The 19,546-nt window shown below is 36.9% G+C and overlaps 1 protein-coding gene across 5 annotated transcripts in view; it reads right to left on the bottom strand.

The window, feature by feature from the left end:
- CDC14A (cell division cycle 14A) overlaps nucleotides 1-19,546 on the bottom strand; it is a 155,620-nt gene that overhangs the window by 31,453 nt on the left and 104,621 nt on the right. For all 5 annotated transcript variants that reach the window (XR_009219745.1, XM_058538637.1, XM_058538638.1 and 2 more), the window contains one exon: nucleotides 653-812. Coding sequence is in view for 4 of the 5 variants with exons in the window: in XM_058538637.1 (XP_058394620.1) it covers nucleotides 653-812 (160 nt within the window). In the remaining variant the exon portion in view is untranslated. The remainder of the gene's footprint in view (nucleotides 1-652; nucleotides 813-19,546) is intronic.

Raw genomic sequence — 19,546 nt, 5'->3', positions numbered from 1 at the left:
GAATATACTTGAATATAATAGAATATAATAGAAAAACACAGATTTGGAATCAGAAAGACATGGATTGGAATCACTGAGCTTCGAACTTCTCTGATACTCAATTTCCTTACTATAAAAAAGAGATAAAATTGCCTAAGTCACCAGGTAATTATGAAGATCAAATCAAACAATGTACATCAACTGCTTAAAGTGGTTTGTTTATAAGAGAGCCTCAATAAAAAAAGCTGCCCCTAATTATGTTTTCAACTCTGGACTTGCTTTAGAAATCAATACAAATTTGAGGCTTTCAAAGTACTACTTGTGGTATGTACTCTTTCTTCAATTGCCACATTAAAATTTTTCTTCTTGATACCTATCTCCACTTTTAAATAGATATTTTGCTTTTCTATTTCCTTTTTGTAGATATTCTCCAAACCAGAATAACCTCCTTTATGATTGTACTCCTTAAATTACATTTTTTTTCTTTTTAAGGATAATTGCTTTCTTTGCTCTGATTCTTGCTTTATAGTGAGTGATTTTACACCTAAGAATTTGGTACTCTCAGTATCTGAGAGAAGAGGTCCTGCTACGTTAAATGTGTTCAACTGGGAAACAAAGAAACGCAGAACATTAGTCTTACGGAGACACAAAAATCTTCCTGCGGAAAACTCACCTCTCCAAGTCTTTCCACGTTTTGTATTTTAGATAAGTTTCCACCAATACACATATCATCCAAACTAGAAAGAATTTTATTAATACTTCCTTCACTGGATGGTCTGTTTTTCAGTTTGGATCGGAAAATGTCTCCTTGGACCCATAATGATGCCTGTTTTCTGTGAAAAGGAGAGAAAACAAAATAATCTGTAGAATAAATTACTATTGTCTGAGAAGTATGATATCTCATGGATAAAAAGATTAGCAGATAAACATTTACAAATCAGACTAGACAGATTATGAAATCTTAGAATAAAGAAAAATAAAGTCACTTTCTAAGGGCCACAATAAATTACATTACAGCTCTATATTAAACACAAATACCCATCTTCCATTATATGTCTCGATAACCATCCATGGATTGAATATTAAGGTTCTCTGATGCTTAGAAAAAATCCCACAGCAATAAAAACTGAGAGCACATTTGCCTTTTAAATGTAAATTTGAAATATGTAAGATATTTCTCAAATAGCAATTTAATATGTCTATAAAAACAGCTGCAATAAATTGGACTTTAAGATGTAGGTGAAGGAACCTGAGTTAGATAGAGATATTGCCTTAAAAAGTACTAAATTCCTAATTGTGTGTGGCACCATGAAAGGCCCTGAACACATAACTTTAGAAACCCACTCTTATAATCTAAAAGCAAGGTTTATAGCCTCAGTTAGATTATCTTGAGAAAAAGAAAATATACTGGAAATTCATCTGTAAGTTTTCTTTTATTCAATAAGGCACAGTTACAACTGTTTTCAAGGTTATAAGTAAACAACTTAAAATATGTAAGCAAAATGACAATCTGGGGCGTTTATTTTTGTTGATGGAGGCTTCATACATTTCTTTTAAGATAAATCAACCCACAGAATAGTTTTCATTCTTTTCTATACCATGCTGTACAGAAGAGAATTAAACTAAAAACATTATGGTCATCATAAGGAACATCAATATTCAATGAAATAATGGTATTATCAAGGAGATGCCACCAATAAGAACACAGATTTATTTTTTAAGGCAACAGGAAGACCAAGCAATACTTTCTCTCAAAGGTTCCACATACCACATAAAATCCAGGTTAAAACTTGAGGAGAAAAACAAAAACAAAAAAACCCTCCCTGAACTATATTGGGCCCTCAGGAAAGGAATCCACCTTTCCTTTTAAACAAAGTTTACTCTCAAATCAGAACTTTATTATGCATGGTTAAATACTGTTGAAAATCTTGAAGAAAAGGTTAATCTTTAAATTACAGCAAAATTTTATACGTGCAATCCCTTCAACCAAGCAAATCCACATCTGGGCATCATCCTACAGAAAGACACACCTGTGTACAAGACACAAAAATGCTTGTTGCAGCATTATTTGTAATAGCAAAATACTGGAGACACCCTAATGGATAACCAGATTATTAAATTACAGTAGATCCATTCTGTGAAATATTATGTAGTCAATAAAAAGCCTGAGATGGACTTACATGTGGTGACAGGGAAGAGTGACCACGAAATAAAGCATTAGTGAATGAAAAATATAAGTGACAGTGTGGGAATTGTGATCCCATTTTTTTAAAAAAAAGGAAAAAACGTTACAATATTAACAAAAAGTTCACAATTATCTAGAAGAATATACACCAAAATATTAACTAGTAACCCCTGAGAATAGTGACAAGGGAAACTTTGGCTTTCTACTGTATAATGTCTACACTGCTTGACTTTTTTTAAACAATGTGCCTCATTTGCTTTTGTAAAAAATAAGTGATCTGAAAATAAATGAATAAAAATAGAGATCAAAGCAGAACAAAGCTAGAATAAGTATGAAGAGGAACCTTTAAAGCTGCTATCACAAAAGATAGCAGGCGGTACATCACTGCATTGTATTAACCACATTATTCATAAGTACCTTCAGAAGCCAGTAGAAGAAGAGCCAAAATGTTAACAGCATGGGGTGGGACTGGATGGTTGGGGGACTTTCTTTTTTCAAATATAATATCCTAACCTACTTTCAAATAAGAGGTTTTATTTACTTTTTGCTCATTTTTCAATATTTTGCAAAGAAAGCAAAAGAGAATAAGAAATATCTTTATATCCAATTCCTGAGACAGCCAGTACAGAGGCTCTAGATATAAAATATGTTGTCCACATATAAGACTAACTTACCATTCCTAACAGTGTTCTAAAATTGAAACTAGTTTAAATTATGTTTAAAAACTTCCAGTATGTTTCTAAATAGATTCAATTTCGGTGAATTTTTAAAAATATGAATAAAATTAAAATTCCAGAAATAGACACACACCAATTCACTAGGGAGTGTGGCAGTATCTACCTTCTATCGTGCCAGATTTTTTTGCTTTTTGAAAGCAAACCACTGAGGAGTATTTTCTGAGCTTAGAATATGTAAACTGATGAGGTTGGCATAACCATCAAGTCACATTTAATTTTTCTATACCAGCTATAAAAATGTGTAGTCAAAATAAAACCTTCTTAATTTTTTCTTCCTTTGTGGAAATCTTTATAAAACCTTGGAATAGCCTTCCTGATACTTTACATTTTCAAAAATTCTTGCTTTAATTTTTTATGCCTCCAGACTTCTTACACTTAATGTTACATCTATCGTAACCTTTCATCTGATGCTTGAATCTTTTATCCTTCCAATAGTAGTAAATGAACAGCATAGTCCTTGATAGGGTATGAAAAGTTCAAAAAATAACTGTTAAATTCATAAATGAATGTCTTGGGCCTCTGGCGAAAATTCCCACTAATAAAGAACTACTATCTCACAGGGAGAGAAGACTCAGCTCTGGCAGATAGTGAAAAATTCAGGTAAATGAAATACACACAAAAGATAGGGATATACAGATAAGACAGAATTCCTGTCCCTCAAGAAATCCCCAGTTTAGTATGAGAAAAGTAAACAACTGAAATCCAATATTAGAGCCCTATGACCAAGATTTGCTTAAGACCCTAGGAGAAGGAGCCCCTAATTCAACCTGAAAGAATCAGAGAGAAGTTCTCTGAGAACCTGGAAGTATCTAGAAAGATGAGCAAGACTTAGCCAGCAAAGAGTATTCCCAAAGCAAAGAAAACAAAGTGGTCTTGAAGAAACAGTGACATCAAAGAACACAATATGTTCTGGAAACTGGGTTGTTAGATTCGGCTGAAGCAGAGGAAAGAGAGAAGTAGGTGGGAACCAGCTCACGACCGGCCCTGCACGCCATGCTAAGGAATTTAGATTTGATCTCAAAACTGAAGGGAAGACCCTATAAGGGTCTTTAGGAATAAAAAACATCAAGTGGAAACAGAGGGAGAGAAGTTGGAGGACCTAAGAGGCTAAATTGAGAAAAATTCCAATTCCAATATGCTATAAAATAAAAACTCTGATGCTGCTGCCAACCTAAAGATGAAAATTACAGAGTGGCACCTTTCACTTGCTCAGTTTAAAACACTCAATCTGCCCCATCACAGGAAAGACTTGATGTGAACCTGAATATTAAAGATGAATAAGGTGTCAAAGCTGATTTGCGTGTTGCTAAGCGATGCTGTACGCAAGTGCTTCTTAAGAAAAAACAGCACTTCACGCAAACACCTTTTTTATTGACAGTGGAAACCACGCCAGCTTTTATTGTGGTGTCTATTACTCCTTAAAAGCCTCACCTCAAACAGAAAAAGTAAAACATGCATTTTTAAGTATTTAGCATTTAAAAATCAAATCCTATGTAGCTAACACATCTGTTCAAAGTAAATCCTCCAGTAACGTAGTGCATTTTCTAAGAGAACATGATATTATTGACCCTCTGCCAAAAGAATGTGTGCTTCGAAATGACAGATCTGTCTTGATTTGAATAGAGCCTTGTTGAGAGTGCCAGTGTTAGGGTCATTGTTTTTTGACCATGGCCTGGCCCTAGGTTAGTCAGGTTTGGGTTAGCTAGGCCAAAACATAAGAAAATAACTAATTAACTTGGCTTTATTATGATCCAAGTCATTGTTAATTCTGATATAGCACCTTAATGGTCTTTTAAAAATGTGCTTTTAAAACTCCTCTAAAGAAAGTCAGGTCAGTTGTATTGTTATAGATATTTCTTGTTTTGAATTCAGAACACAATGGCAGTCAGTGTACAGCTTCTTCTGTTTGTAGCGGGACCTCTTCTCCCTCACTGCCTTGAGTGCATCCTAATCCTATTTCCACACCATCCTAATTCTTCATGACTTCTTCCATCCTGGACACATATTCTTCCAGTGTAACCCAACCCTGACCCCAGTGTCCATCCAAAACCACCATTTGGTCACTTTGTACAGAAACACAACCCACTTTCTAGCTCAACCTAGGCCCACTCTAGCTGTGACTTGAGCACCAGTCTGCCCTGCGTACCTCCTACTCCACCACCTCAAGGCTATTATGGAAACAGAGGTAGTTGATGGTTTAAAGAATTGGCTAATGAAATGGTCTAACTTGATATCAAAGGAAGACAGACCAGAAAGCAGTACCCAAGATTCAGGAAGTGGTGGGTTGACAGGTATTCAAGGAGTTCTACTCACACTTTGGTACAAATGGAAGATTTCAGAGGAAGATGTTTAGAAAGAGAATTTATGAGGGTATGGGGAAAGCTCTTGATTCGGAAACTCTGTAGATATCAACTTACGCCACATTCAGTTTGGTGCTTATAGCATTTGGTAAGTTTCACAACTGGATTGAGCAACAATAGAAATTAATAGTTCAACTATTGCATTATATTTCAGGAAATTACCAAAAAATAAGATGAAGAAAACTTGTTCAAGAAAAATGCTTGAAACACAAGAAAATGTAGTTAGAAGAGAAAAACTGAGTTAGGGAGTTCCTAAAAAGATTCAACTGGCTAATTCTAGTTTAGGTATAGAATCTCACAATCAGGGGCTAGATCATGGGTACCATGCTAAAATACAAACTTGACAACTAAACCTAACGCATTATTGCTTACTTTTTTTTTTTCATCTCTAACCCTTTTTAGACAGGAAACAAAACAAAAACCATTCAATCTTCTATCTTCAGTAATTGGCATGAGTATTTCAAGATAAATTTCTGATGCTACCACTGCCAAAAATTCTTATATATACTTTATCTTTAATACTTGAACCAATATTAAGATTTTATTTTTGCATAGCCAATAGATTCAATGTTAACTGACAGTCGATAAATGGATCAAGTGATGCAACAGTAAATATTGAAAAGCAATTCAGAAGTTATAAAAACTTCTAAAATGTTACTGCAAAAATGTGACTGTCAAATAAATAGTGCACACTCAAACCTATGCAAGGTACTTTTTATTCTAATAAATAAACCACCATATTGTTTACTGTTATTTTAAATTCTTCTGTTTAAAATATTTCAGATTTTAATTTCTATATTTTAGAAAAAGAAAGTTCTTAAATCTCTGAAATAGATTATTAAAAAAATTAATCCACATTCCTTGAGCTACTATATGTATATAAAAAAATAAATAAAAAAGGAAACAGAATCAATTATAATTAAAAACTCAAACCATTATGGTTAGACATTTTCAAGCATTTTCCTTGAACAAGTTTTCTTCATCTTATTTTTGGTAATTTCCTGAAATATAATGCAATGGTTGAACTATTAATTTCTAATGTTGCTCAATCCAATTGTGAAACTTACCAAATGCCATAAGCAGCAAATTGAATGTGGCATAAATTGATATCTACAGACTAAGAATGAGCCACAGGCCCCTGTTACACAATTTAACAAGCATCACATCTGGGACCCGCAGCATTTGGGAGCTTATTAGAAATGCAGAATCTCAGGTCCCACTCCAGACCTACTGAACCAGAAACTGCATTTACCAAGATCTCCAAAGGATTCCTACACACTTTAATATTTGAGAAGCACTGTAGACAACTGAAGGCTTACAACTAAATTAGAATACTGAACAATATCCAACCAACTGCAAGTTGAGGAAAATATCCATGATAATAAAACAGAATAGGGAGATTTTTAATTTATGGATTTAGGAATGAAAAAGAGTTCGACTACAAAATTCTTATTTCCTTAAAGATAACTTCATTCAAAATGGAAGTTCCACTTTGCAAACACAGAACTCCCTGCAGGGTCCAGATTTAGGCTTTGTGTGAGTTCTCTCTGTCTCAGGAGGAAATTTAAAAATAAAAACAAGATCATCTCAGGCCCATAAGTAAAGGATCTCTGTGAGCTGTAAGTCCCCATGGGAACCCAATACCAGTCCCTCAAGGATCCCTTTCTAATGAATGAAAGCTTTAATGGGTCATGATCCAGAGGTCAGCATAGTGCCACATGGTGAATATTCAATAAATAGAATCCAACAAATCATAAAAGCAGACTGATCTCATCTTTACAGTTCTACAGGCTGTCTCTGAGAAGGATGAGTTTAGCCGTGGCTCAATAATAAAAGAGATGTGTTGTGCACCATTTTAAGAACTTTCAGGATGTTTGGTAGAAGACATATTTTGGGTTCACAATGGTATTTTTAGCTTAAAAACCTCAGCTTTACATAGAAGAAAAACACTTGATGGTTGTTTTGCAAACAGCTTTATGTATATCCTAGACAAAAAATTTAAAAATAAAATTTCAGACTATAACAAAGGAGATGTCTTGATCTGCCAATACATAAATTCATCAACTCACAAGGATGCCAATAAACATTTTTCTTACTTCTGGTGACATAAAGAGGAAGGTTTCTTCAAGACATAGAAATCAAACACCTGGACATATTTTGGTGTTCAAGGACTAGCAGGATGTGACAAACCAGCTCTCCTAAAGTCACAGATTTAGCATTAACATTACCTAAAAAGCACTGATTGGATTTTTCAGGTCTGAAAGACTACAATCCCTCTAACTTGTTCAGTCATTTCTGACAGATGAAAACCTATCAGAAAACTTTTTAATGATCTCATTTCTTTCCTAATGAATGTGTTACTTATTCATGCTTTTGCGCCATCATTGACGTCACTCTCTTCATCTCTCATATCATTAGTCAGTCTTCAAAGCTCTTTGTCTCTCATATCATTAGTCGGTCTTCAAAGCCTGAGATTTGTTTCCTTGAGATGTCCCTGGTACCCATCTCTAACTCTTCAGTCCAACTTCTAGCCCCTTTAGCAAGTCCCCATCCCCTTCTGGATTACAGTAGTCTCCTTTTTAGCCTCTCTGACTCCAATCCCCCTCCATCCAATTAATTTTACATATTACTGCAACCCAATCTTCCTTAAACAACATGTGGATTACAGGACTCTCCTATATCAAATTCTCCAAAGGAGAAATATGATGAATAAGGGAAAAGGTTCAGATCCGCATATATTACTATACATATTTACTGACATTCTACACAGATGTATTAGTTTCCTGTCTACATAAAGCTGCTGTAACAAATTACCACTAACTCAGTGGCTCAAAAGAACACATATTTATTTACTTTCATACAGTTCTGGAGGTCAGAAGTCCAATATCAGTTTCACTCAGCTAAAGTCAAGGTATTGGCAGGGTTGGTTCTTTCTGGAGGCTCTGAGGAAAGAATCTGTTTCCTTGCCTTTTTCAGCTGCCAGTGGTTACCCCTATTCCTTGGTGTATGGCCCCTTCCTCCAGCTTCAAAGCACAGCAATCCAATGTCTGTTCTCATCATCATATCACCTTCTCCTTTAACTGACTCCTCCTGTGTCCCTGTGATTACACTGAACCCACCAGAATAATCCAGGATAATCTCTTCACATCAAGATCCTTAACTTGAGCACATTTGCCAAGTCTCCATTTATAATATATCAAGTAGAGTTTATTTCAGGGATGCAAGGCTCATTCAATATTAAAGAAAAAAAAAATCAATGTAATCTGCCCTATTAACAGGGTATAGAAGAAAATCACATGATCATATCAATCAATGCCGAAAAAGTATTTAACAAAATTCAACACCCATTCATGATAAGAACTCTCAGAAAAATAGAAATAGAGGGGAACTTTCTCAACTTGATAAAGTACATCTACAGCAAACCTCCAATTAAGTATAACTAACATTGTACTTAATGGTGAATGCCTGGATGCTTTCCCTGCTAAGCCTGGGAACAAGGCAAGGATGTCTGCTCTCACCACTCTCATTCATCATAGTGCAGGAAGTTCTAGCCTATGCAACAAGGGAAGAAAAGGAAATAAAAGACATACAGATTGGAAAGGAAATAAAATATCCCTATTTGTAGATGACATGATTGTCTATGCAGAAATCCCCAGGAATTCACACACATACTCCTAAGTTTCAGGATACAAAATAAACACAGAAAGAAAAATGAATTGTAGTTCTGCATACTAGCAATGAACACATAGACACAGAAATGAAAAATATAATACCATTTGTAATTCCTCAAAAGAAAATGAAATACTTAGGTGTAAATCTAACCAAACAGGACTTGTGTGCTGAAAGCTACACAATGCTGATGAAAGAAATCAGAGAAGATCTAAATAACTGAAGAGACATCATGTTTATGGATTATAAGACTCAACAATAATAAAAGATGTCAATTCTCCCCAAACTGATATAGAGGTTTGGCACATTCCTATCAAAATTGCATGAAGATTTTTTATAGATTCGGACAAGATTATTCTAAAATTTATATAGAAAAGGAACTGGCATTGCTAAGACAATTTTGTTAAAGATGGAGAAAATGAAAGGAATCATCTTCCAACGTTAAGGCTCACTATAGAGACACAGTAATCAAGAGACTGTGGTATTGGAAGAAGGATAGACACATAGATAATGGAACAGAATAAAGAACAAAGAAACAGATCCACAGAAATATGCCCACCTGATTTCTGATAAAGACAGAAAAGCAATTCAATGGAGAAAAAGTAACCTTTCCAACAAATGATGCCAGAGTAACTGGACATTCACAGGCAAAAAAATGAACCTTGACCTAAGTCTCATATCTTATACAAAAATTAACTCAAAATGAATCACAGACTCAAATGTACACATATAACTATAAATCTTTTAGAAAAAAACATATGAGAAATTATGGGGATCTAGGGCTACGCAAAGAGTTCTTAGATTTGATACTAATAGCATGATCTAAAACAGGAGAAACTGATAAATTAGACTTCATCAAAATTTAAAACTTTTGCTCTGCAAAAGACTCTATTAAGAGGATGAAAGACAAGTTACACACTGAGAGAAAATATTTGCAAGCCATTTATCAGACAAAAGACTAGTACCTAGAACATAAAAAGAACTCTCAAAACTCAATAACAAGAAAACAAACAACTCAATAAAAAATGGACAAAAGATTTGAACAGATACTTAACCAAAAGATACATGGATAGCAAATAAGTACATGAAAAGTTGCTAATTATTACTTACTAGGGAAATGCAAATTAAAACCACAATGATATGTCATTACACATCTATCAGAATGGCTAAAATTAAAAACAGCGACACCACCAAATACTGGCAAACATGAAGAAAAACTCAATCACTCATACATTGCTGGTGAGAATGTAAAATGGTACAGCCACTCTGGAAAACAGTTTAACAGTTTCTTATAAAACTAAACACGTACCATACAACCCAGCAATTGCACTCTTGGGCTCTTATCCCAGAGAAATGAAAATTTATGTTCACACAAAAACATGTACACATTTATAGCATCTTTATTCATAATAGCCAAAAACTGTAAACAGCCCAGATGTCCTTCAACAGGTGAATGGTTAACAAACAGAGGTACATTCATACCTTGGAATACTACTCAGCCATAAAATGGAATGAATTATTGATATGTGCAACGACCTGGATGAATCTCCAGAGAATTATACTGAGTGAAAAACGTCAAGTCCAAAAGGTTACATACTCTATGATTCCACATATATAACATTCTTGAAATGACAAAATATAGAGAGGAAGAACGGATTAGCAGTTATCAGGAGTTAAGGATGGGATGAGGGCAGGAAGGAAGTGAGTGTGGCTATAAGAAGACAATGTGAGGCATTCTTGTGGTGATGGAAATGTTGTGCATCTTAACTGTATCAACGTCAATATCCTGACAGTGATATTATACTACAGTTTTGCCAGACGTTAGCATTAGGGGAAAGTGAGTAATCCCTCTCCTCTGTTATTTCTCACAACTGCAAATTAATCTACAATTATCTCAAAATAAAAACTTTAATTAAAAATACGTGTGTGTGCGTATATACATATTGGATCACATCACTCCTCTGCTCCAAGACCCTCTGTTGACTTTTCATCTCACTCAAAGAAAAGCCAAAGTCCTCACAATAGGCCAAGGAGAATGGGTGAACTGACCCTTCCCTTCCTGGCCTCATCTCTCACTGCTCTCCCTTCAGCCATAGTGGCCTCAGGCACACTCTCACTCAGAGCCTCAGCACCTGTTCTTCCCTCAATGTGAAATCTCTTCTCCAAAATACCCACACGCTTTACGCTCTCACTTTCTCAAGATCTTTGCTCAAAAGTCTTTTCAATGAGCCCCCCACCACCACCCTATTTAAAACTGCCTTCTCTTCCATCCCCTATTCTTCCTTGCTTTATTTTTCTGCATAGCACCTATTATCATGAGGGAAACTATATAATTTATATATTTGTCTATTAACCACACAATCAACCAATCTCTCTCTCTCTCTCTAATGTAATCTCCATAGGTCAGAAATGAATATTTTACTTCAACTTCCCAGGTGTCTAGAACACATAGTGGCTTTCAACAAATATCTGTGGAAGGAAATGAGGGAGAGAGGGAGGAAACGAGGGAGCCCTGCAACCCATGACAAGAGCGATGTGGACAGATACAGTAAAGACCACTGGAAAAAACTTAAAAACCTACAGATAACTATAACAGTAAAGCTCAATATGGGAAATTATTTTAAAGTTTTATCATTAGAAGCTTAGGGACACGTTAAAAAAAAAGCTCTCTGAGGAGCCAGCCCCGTAGCATAGTGGTTAAATCCAGCATGCTTGGCTTTGGCAGTCCGGGTTCACGGGTTTGGATCCTGGGTGCAGACCTACACCACTCGTCAAGCCACGCTGTGGTGGCATCCCATATGCAAAACTGAGGAAGACTGGCACAGATGTTAGCTCAGGGCGAATCTTCTTCAAGCAAAAAAAAAAGGAGGATTGGCAATGGATGTTAGCTCAGAGTGAATCTTCTTCACCAGAAAAAAAAAGGTCTCTAAAAGACCAGAGATGAACTCTTTCCCTCTCTTCTAAATGGTTTACATATAACAGAGGAAGAAGACTTTTATCAGCTAATAGGAGTAACATGGGAAAGGCAAAACAAAAACCATTATTGGCATACAATGTAGCTTAGAAGAAGGCTTGAGGTTGTGTTTAGAATGGTTAGAGAAAGGCACGTGGAATAAACTTTCCGGGCAGGATGGTTAGAAGTAGTCAGGGAAGGAAATGAATAGAAGCGTTTAGCCATCACAGCACCTCAGGCTCCCTGGGACCCAGCACCTCCCCCAGCGGGCCACAGCACCTGCAGAAGAGTAGAGAGTACCTTGGTACCTCACGCTCCCCTCTCTACCCACCTAAGCAAGCAGTCCCAGTAGAGAGCTTTGCTCATCCCCTTGACCACCATACCCCCAGGAATTGCTGGATAGAAAGTCACTTGATGGCCCGCACCATCTGGCCTCTACTGATGGCCCACCTGGCTGTAAGGGATGTTCAGAACTAAACCCATCATGACTCACATCCTGATTTACCTCCACCACACCACATGACCAGCTCTTCCAGGCCATTCAATATCAACTAGACCCTTATCTCCAGATGACACTTACATCCCTAATTACCCATCCCACCCCTCAAGTCCAATAATACCATCTTACAATATATTCTTTTTAGAAAATAGAGATGGAAATGCTTCACAACTCATCTTATGAAGTCAGCGTTAACCCTGATACCAAAACTTAACAAAAGTATTACAAGAAAATTACACATTAATATCCTTCATGAATACAAACACAGAAATCCTTAACAAATATTAGCATATCAAATCCAGCCATATGAAAAAATAATAGCACATCATGACCATCCCGGCTCCACATTTGAAAATCAATGTAATTTACATTAGCAAAATAAAAGAGAAAAAAATTGTATGATTATCTTGATAGATACACAAAAAAACTGACAAAATTCAATACGCGTTATTAAAAAAAACTCTTAACAAACTAGAAAAAAGAAGGAAATTTCCTCATTCAGATAAAAGCCATCTATGAAAACCCCACAGCTAATCTCATATTTAATGATGAAAGACTGAATGCTTTCCCCTTAAGATCGAGAACAAGGCAAGGATGTCCATTTTCACCACTTCTAACTAACATTGTAATGGAAACCTTAGTAATAAGGAAAAAAACAGAAAATCTACTGGAACTAATAAGTGAAATTAGGTTGCAGGATACAAGGTTAATCTTCAAAAATCAATTTCAGCAAAATTTTAAATTCTGCTCATTATTTAGCCATCAGGAAAATACAAATTGAGATATTATTTCACACCAACCAGAATGGCTCCTTCCCCACCAAAAAAAAAGGTTTACAATACAAAACGTTAGCAAAGATGTGGAGCAACTAGAACTCTCATACATTACCAACTAACACATCAAATGATTCAACCACTTTGGAAAACTGTTTGGCAGTTTCTCATAAAGTTAAACTGTATCTAACCCTATGATCCAGCATAGGTATTTAAATAAGGTTAATTAAAACATATGCCCACAAACGAACTTGTAGAAGAATATTCATAGCAGTTTTATTCATAATAGCCAAAAACTAAACATCACCCAAACAACCATCAACAGTTGTATGGATAAATACATCATGATACACTCATACAATGGAATACTAAATAATAAAAAGAAAAGAACTACTGATTTACTCAACATGGATGAATCTCAAAGACATTATTCTGAGAAGAAAAAGTAGCCAGACACAAAAGAATACATGTTGTACAGTAGTCCCCCCCTTTTCCAAGGTTTTGCTTTCCATGGTTTCAGTTACCCATGGTCAACAGCAGTCCAAAAATACTAAATGGAAAATTTCAGAAATAAACAATTCATAAGTTTTAAATTATGCTAGCATGATGACATCTTGTGCCGTCCAGGTGGTTCATCCCTCTGTCCAGCGTATCCACACTGTGTACACTACTCGCCCCTCAGTCACTTAGTAGCCGTCTTTGTTATCAGATCAACTGTCGCAGTATGGCAGTGCTTGTGTTCAAGTAACCCTTATTTTACTTAATAATGGCCCAAAGCACAAGAGTAGTGATGCTGGCAATTCAAATAGGCCAAAGAGAAGCAGTGAAGTGCTTCCTCTAAGTGCAAAGATGAAAGTTCTCAACTTAAGAAGGAAAGAAAAAAAATCGTATGCTGAGGTTGCTAAGATCTATGGTAACTTTTAGTACAGTATATTGTTATAATTGTTCGCTTTTATTATTAGTTATTGTTGTTAATCTCTTACTGTACCCAATTTATAAATTAAATTTTATCATAGGTATGTATGTAAGGGAAAAACATGGTATATAGAGGGTTTGGTACTATCTGCAGTTTCAGACACCCACTATCCTGGAATGTATCCCCCACAGATAAGGGGGGACTACTGTATATATAAAGCCCAAGAACAGGTAAAACTAATCTATGGTGTTAGAAATCAGAAAGTGATCGCTTCTGGGGGCCGGCCACGTGGTGTAGCAGTTAAGTGTGCGCGCTCAGCTGCTGGCAGCCTGGGTTCGGATCCCGGGCGCGCACCAATGCACCGCTTGTCAGGCCATGCTGTGGTGGCGTCCCATATAAAGTGGAAGAAGATGGGCACAGATGTTAGCCCAGGGCCAGCCTTCCTCAGCAAAAAGAGGAGGATTGGCAGATGTTAGCTCAGGGCTGATCTTCCTCACAAAAAAAGAAAGAAAATGATTGCTTCTGGAGTGTGCCAGGGGAAACTGGAAAAGGAACACAAGAGAATTTCCTGGGGTGTTTAAAATGTTCTTTATCTTGCATTGGGTTGTCATTACAAGGGTGTACACAATTGTGAAAACTCATTGAACTAAGATCTTTACATTTTATTGTATGTAAATTATACCTCAATTTAAAAGGCTATGTGAATATACACTCTGTAGAAAAAATCAATCGAAATGCTAAATGCCAGGTTTAGACAACTAGAAAATAAGACCTAAAAAATAATACCCTTTACAATGCATTCAATAACTTCAAATACCTAGGAATAAATACGCAAAAGATGTGCAACACCTCTACACAGAAAACTAGAAAAATGTTAAAAATTGAGAGAAATTAAAGAAGACCTAAATTATGGAAGGATAAAGACAATCTTGAATAAGATCAAAGCTGGAGGACTTACACTCCCAGATACTAACTCATTTTAAAACTGCAGCAATTGCAACACTGAGGTACTGGTGTCAAGACAGACAACCAACAAATCAACAAATAGAATGGAATACAGAGTCCAGAAACAAACCCACACATGTACAAACATTTGGTTTATACTAAAGGTGACACTTTAGAGCAATGGGAAAAGGGTGGTCTTTTCAATAAATTTGGCTAGGTCAACTAGATATCCCTATGGGAGAAAAAAGAACCTTGGCTCCTATCTCACAACATATTTTTTTTTAACTCCTGATGAAGTGTTGATATAAATACAATAGGAAAATTAATAGAGCTTCTGGATGATAACATAAAAGAATATATTCATACATTGGGGTTGACAAAGATGTCTTAAATAGAATACAAAAAGCATTACCTATAAAGGAAAAGATTAATGAAACTGGACTGCACTGAAATTAAGAAATTCTGTTCTTCAAACGGCACTATTAAGAGAGTGAAAAAGCAAACCTCAAGAATAGGAGACTATATCTGCACTACCTGGAATGGACACTGTACTTGTATCCAGAATATTGGACTCCTACAAATCGACAAGAAAAAGACAAACAGTCTGATAGAAAGATGGATAAGAGACATGAAAAGATATTTCATAAAAGAGAATATACAAATGGCCAATAAAGATGCGAAAAGATATTCAACCTCATTAGTCATCAGGGAAAAAAGCAAATTAAAACTACAAAACAAATCACTACTACAAACAAAACACAATGGCTTGAATTTAAAAGACTGACAATACCAAGTAAGAGCAAGAAAGTGAAGATACTGGAACTCCCATCCACTGCTGATGGGAATGTAAGCCAGCATACTTACTGTAGGGGAAGAGGGAGAATTCCCCCCCACCCTTTCCCTTAAGGTTCTCATGGCTGGTCAAATAATTAGAGGGAGGTTAGCGGGAGAAAATAAAACAAAGTTTAATAACATGTATACACGGAAGAAGCTCAGGAAAAACTGAGCAACTCGACACAATGGCAGAGGTTCTCATCTTAAATATTATCTTCAGGTAGAAAAAAAGGAGGATGTTGGGGTGCGGATTTGGGATTTCAGAGGGGAGGAAGGCAATTCACATGGAAATGGAAAAGCAAATGTTTGAGAATGTGGCCCGAGAGATAGAATTTCGATAGGATGGGCTTGTTGGTGCCTTTCTTATCACACCTATTTTACATTATACTATAGTTATCTCATGGTATTAGCTCCTTCCTGGAACAGGCCTTCTATCTTAAATCCTTTTAGGCAGTTAGGGGGAAGGCCAAAGTTTCTTTCAGAGTCATTTGTTCTAAAAAATAATTAAGGCAAAGAGATACATTTTGGGGTGGACAATTTTGATCCCCACACTACTTTGGAAAACTCTTTAGTAAAACCTGCTATGGCTCAATGTTCCACTTAGAGGTATACATCCAACAGACAGGTGTACCAAAAGATATGAAATAGCCAAAAGCTTTAATATCCATCAACAGAAGAGCTAAAATGTCATATATTCAAACAATGGAATTTTATCCAGCAATGAGAATGGACACACTATTGCTACACATAACAATAAAGACAATATTGAGTGAAAGAGGACAAACACACATACTGCCTGGTTCCATTTATATAAGGTTCAAAATCAGGCTAAACTCACTGATGGTGTTAGAAGTAAGAATGATGGTTGCTTGGGCAGAAGAACTGGGTAGTGAATGGAAGGGGCACAAGGGGGGCTGCTGGATGCTAGTACACGTTCTCTTTCCTGATCTGGAGGGACGTCACATGGTATGTTCACTTTGTGAAAATTTACTGAGCCTATCTCTCAACCACCCACTCCCAGCTCATTATATTCCACCCACACGAGCTTCTTTCTGGGCTTCAAAACTGATAAGTTTGTCCCCATCTCAGGACCTTTATGTGCCCGCTGCCCAGGACACGATTCAGACTGTGACAGCACTGGCTCCTTCTCACCCTCAAGGTCCTGGCTTTCCTTAAAGAAGCCTTCCTTCACCACTCAATCCAAAGGGCTCTCCCTACCCCATCAATCATCCCCCTCCCCTGCCGTTAGTCTCTATCATCATATCACCATCAGAAATCATCCGGTATATAAACTCACACACTCGTTTATTGTGTGCTCCTTCCACTAGAAATACTGGCAACCTGGGTGTAAGCGACCTTGTCTGTCATGTTCACTGCTGCATCCCCAGGACCAAGAGCACTGCCTGACGGAATGTGCACCGAACAAATATCTGTTGAAGGAACCAATGTCACCATTGCAAGCAGTGTCTTCTGCCGTAGGGTAAGTCAAGACACAGGCTTGGAAAGGAAAAAAATGAGAGAAGGAGAGAACAAAAGAAATGTACACAGTCAAGGAAGGCAAAATACTACCTCTAATGCCACTCAGAGGCATAAAGCAGATGAGGCTATCTGGGAGTAGGCAATCTAATGAAGCCTGGGGAAGCCCATGAGTAATTTTTTCCCACGAGCAGACATTTTTCCACGTTGGCGCTATAAGAAATACTGCAAAATATAGAAGGTACAGTGCTTCAGATGAAGGACCTGCCTTCAGGAAGTTTCCAAACTAAAAAGTAGTAGTGATTGATTTTAATACTTCGGTTATACAAGGAAGTCATTTCTGCACCTCAGTTTTTACTGAAAAATACTTGGAAAACTCTAATACGGACTCACATCTAAGGAAATATCTTAAGTTTTATAGTTTATATATCTATGAATGAAAAAAAGCCTTTCTTCAACCTAGAGTGCCTTTGCCTCATAACCCTCATTTCTTCTGTTACTATTTTGAGATACGGCAGAGAAAGGAGGCATAGCAGGGGGGTAGGAAGGAGGAGTGTACAGGCATGAAGTGGTACCTGATGCCCTGAGAAAACCAGGTGAACTTGACCGGTGGTCTCAGCTACATCTCCTCACCTTGCGAGCTGCACCTAACAGAGTGCCAAGTGCAAGGTGAGTATTCAGTAGGTAACTAAGGAACGAATATTCTTCCAAACTATGATTTTAAAAGATTGATTAGGGCCTGCCCGGTGGCGCAAGCGGTTAAGTGCGCGCCCTCCGCTGCGGCGGCCCGGGGTTTGCCGGTTCGGATCCTGGGCGCGCACCGACGCGCTGCTTGGCAAGCCATGCTGTGGTGGCGTCCCACATAAAGTGGAGCAAGATGGGCACGGATGTTAGCCCAGGGCCAGTCTTCCTCAGCAGAAAAAGAAGAGGATTGGCAGATGTTAGCACAGGGCTGATCTCCTCACAAAAAAAATAAAATAAATAAATAAAAAATAAAAGATTGATTAAACTGCTTATGAACCAGGCTTAGGAATGTTTTGTTTTCTGTTTTCTAATCGCAAAGTCATTTATTCAACTTCAGTAAGCAGTTAGTACAACAGGCACCTGGCAGGGACACAGCACAAAGCTTCACGCTGTAGGCAAACATATGCAAAATAAAGGAAACCACTCACTGAGGATCTGATAAAGAATAAAGCTCTAAAATCATGGAATTATTTTATTTGCATCTCATAGGCAAAAACTTAGGAACTTCTGTCTTCTTAATGATCCTGTGCTTCGCTATTTTTTTCTTGTGTGTTCATCACACTTCTGCCTCATTCTTCGAAGCAAAGGTAAAATCGCACATTTTTCAGCACTTATTTTCTTATCCGTTATTCCCTCTGGGATTGGCAACTAAAGTAATTCCTCAGCAGGCTCAAATCCTTTTAATCATTTCAGATACTTTATAGCTTGTAGCATCTTTCTCTGAAATTCACGACCATTTGTTTCTCACCAACATAAGATGATTTAAATGGGAAAGGAATTAATTATATGGAAAAGAATGCAATTCTAAATAGAGTCATCCCAGCATAAAAAGAAAACAAATGAAATTTCAGTGTAAGATGTCACTAACTGATAACATTTTAGAGCTGGACCTAAATCAGCTAGTGCTAATTTCATCTCCTCACTTTATTAATGGGTAAATTAATGGCAATTTCCAACATTGTAAGGGGAAACTAGAAACGGTTGTGCCCTTACAGGCTAAATCTCTCCCCTTTGTAGGCTGGGGTTTGACAAATAGTTAATGAATGTGTATGTGAATGAATGAATTAAGGAATGAATGAATGAATTTATACATATTCTTCTAAATAACGGTCATAAAGCTAGTTAGTGGCAGGGCCAAGACTAAAACCCCGTTACTCTTTTTCTTCCTTGGTAACTCATTGCAGCTCCATTAGCAGTTTAGTGAGTTGTCAGGAGAGCAGCAAAGTCACGGAAATCACTCACTGACCTTATAGCTGTGGGGTTTTTTATTCTGCTTTTAGACATGCACACAAAAGAAAAGAATGAAAAGCGCCAAGTGGGATGACATAAGAAAATTGCACCGTAGCCAGATCACACATAGAAAATGACAGAAAAAAGGTAGGCAGAGATGGCTCTGTGATTTTCCTCTGTCTCTCACCTGATCTAAAAGATACAAAAGTACGAAGTTAGAATGCGTTAGCTGTCAAGTCAACAAGA

The sequence above is a fragment of the Diceros bicornis genome, chromosome 4 (genome assembly GCF_020826845.1).
Source record: "Diceros bicornis minor isolate mBicDic1 chromosome 4, mDicBic1.mat.cur, whole genome shotgun sequence".
NCBI classification, from domain to species: domain Eukaryota; kingdom Metazoa; phylum Chordata; class Mammalia; order Perissodactyla; family Rhinocerotidae; genus Diceros; species Diceros bicornis.
The sequence above is the reverse complement of the archived record's forward strand: the minus strand, read 5'-3'. Positions and strand labels throughout refer to the sequence as shown.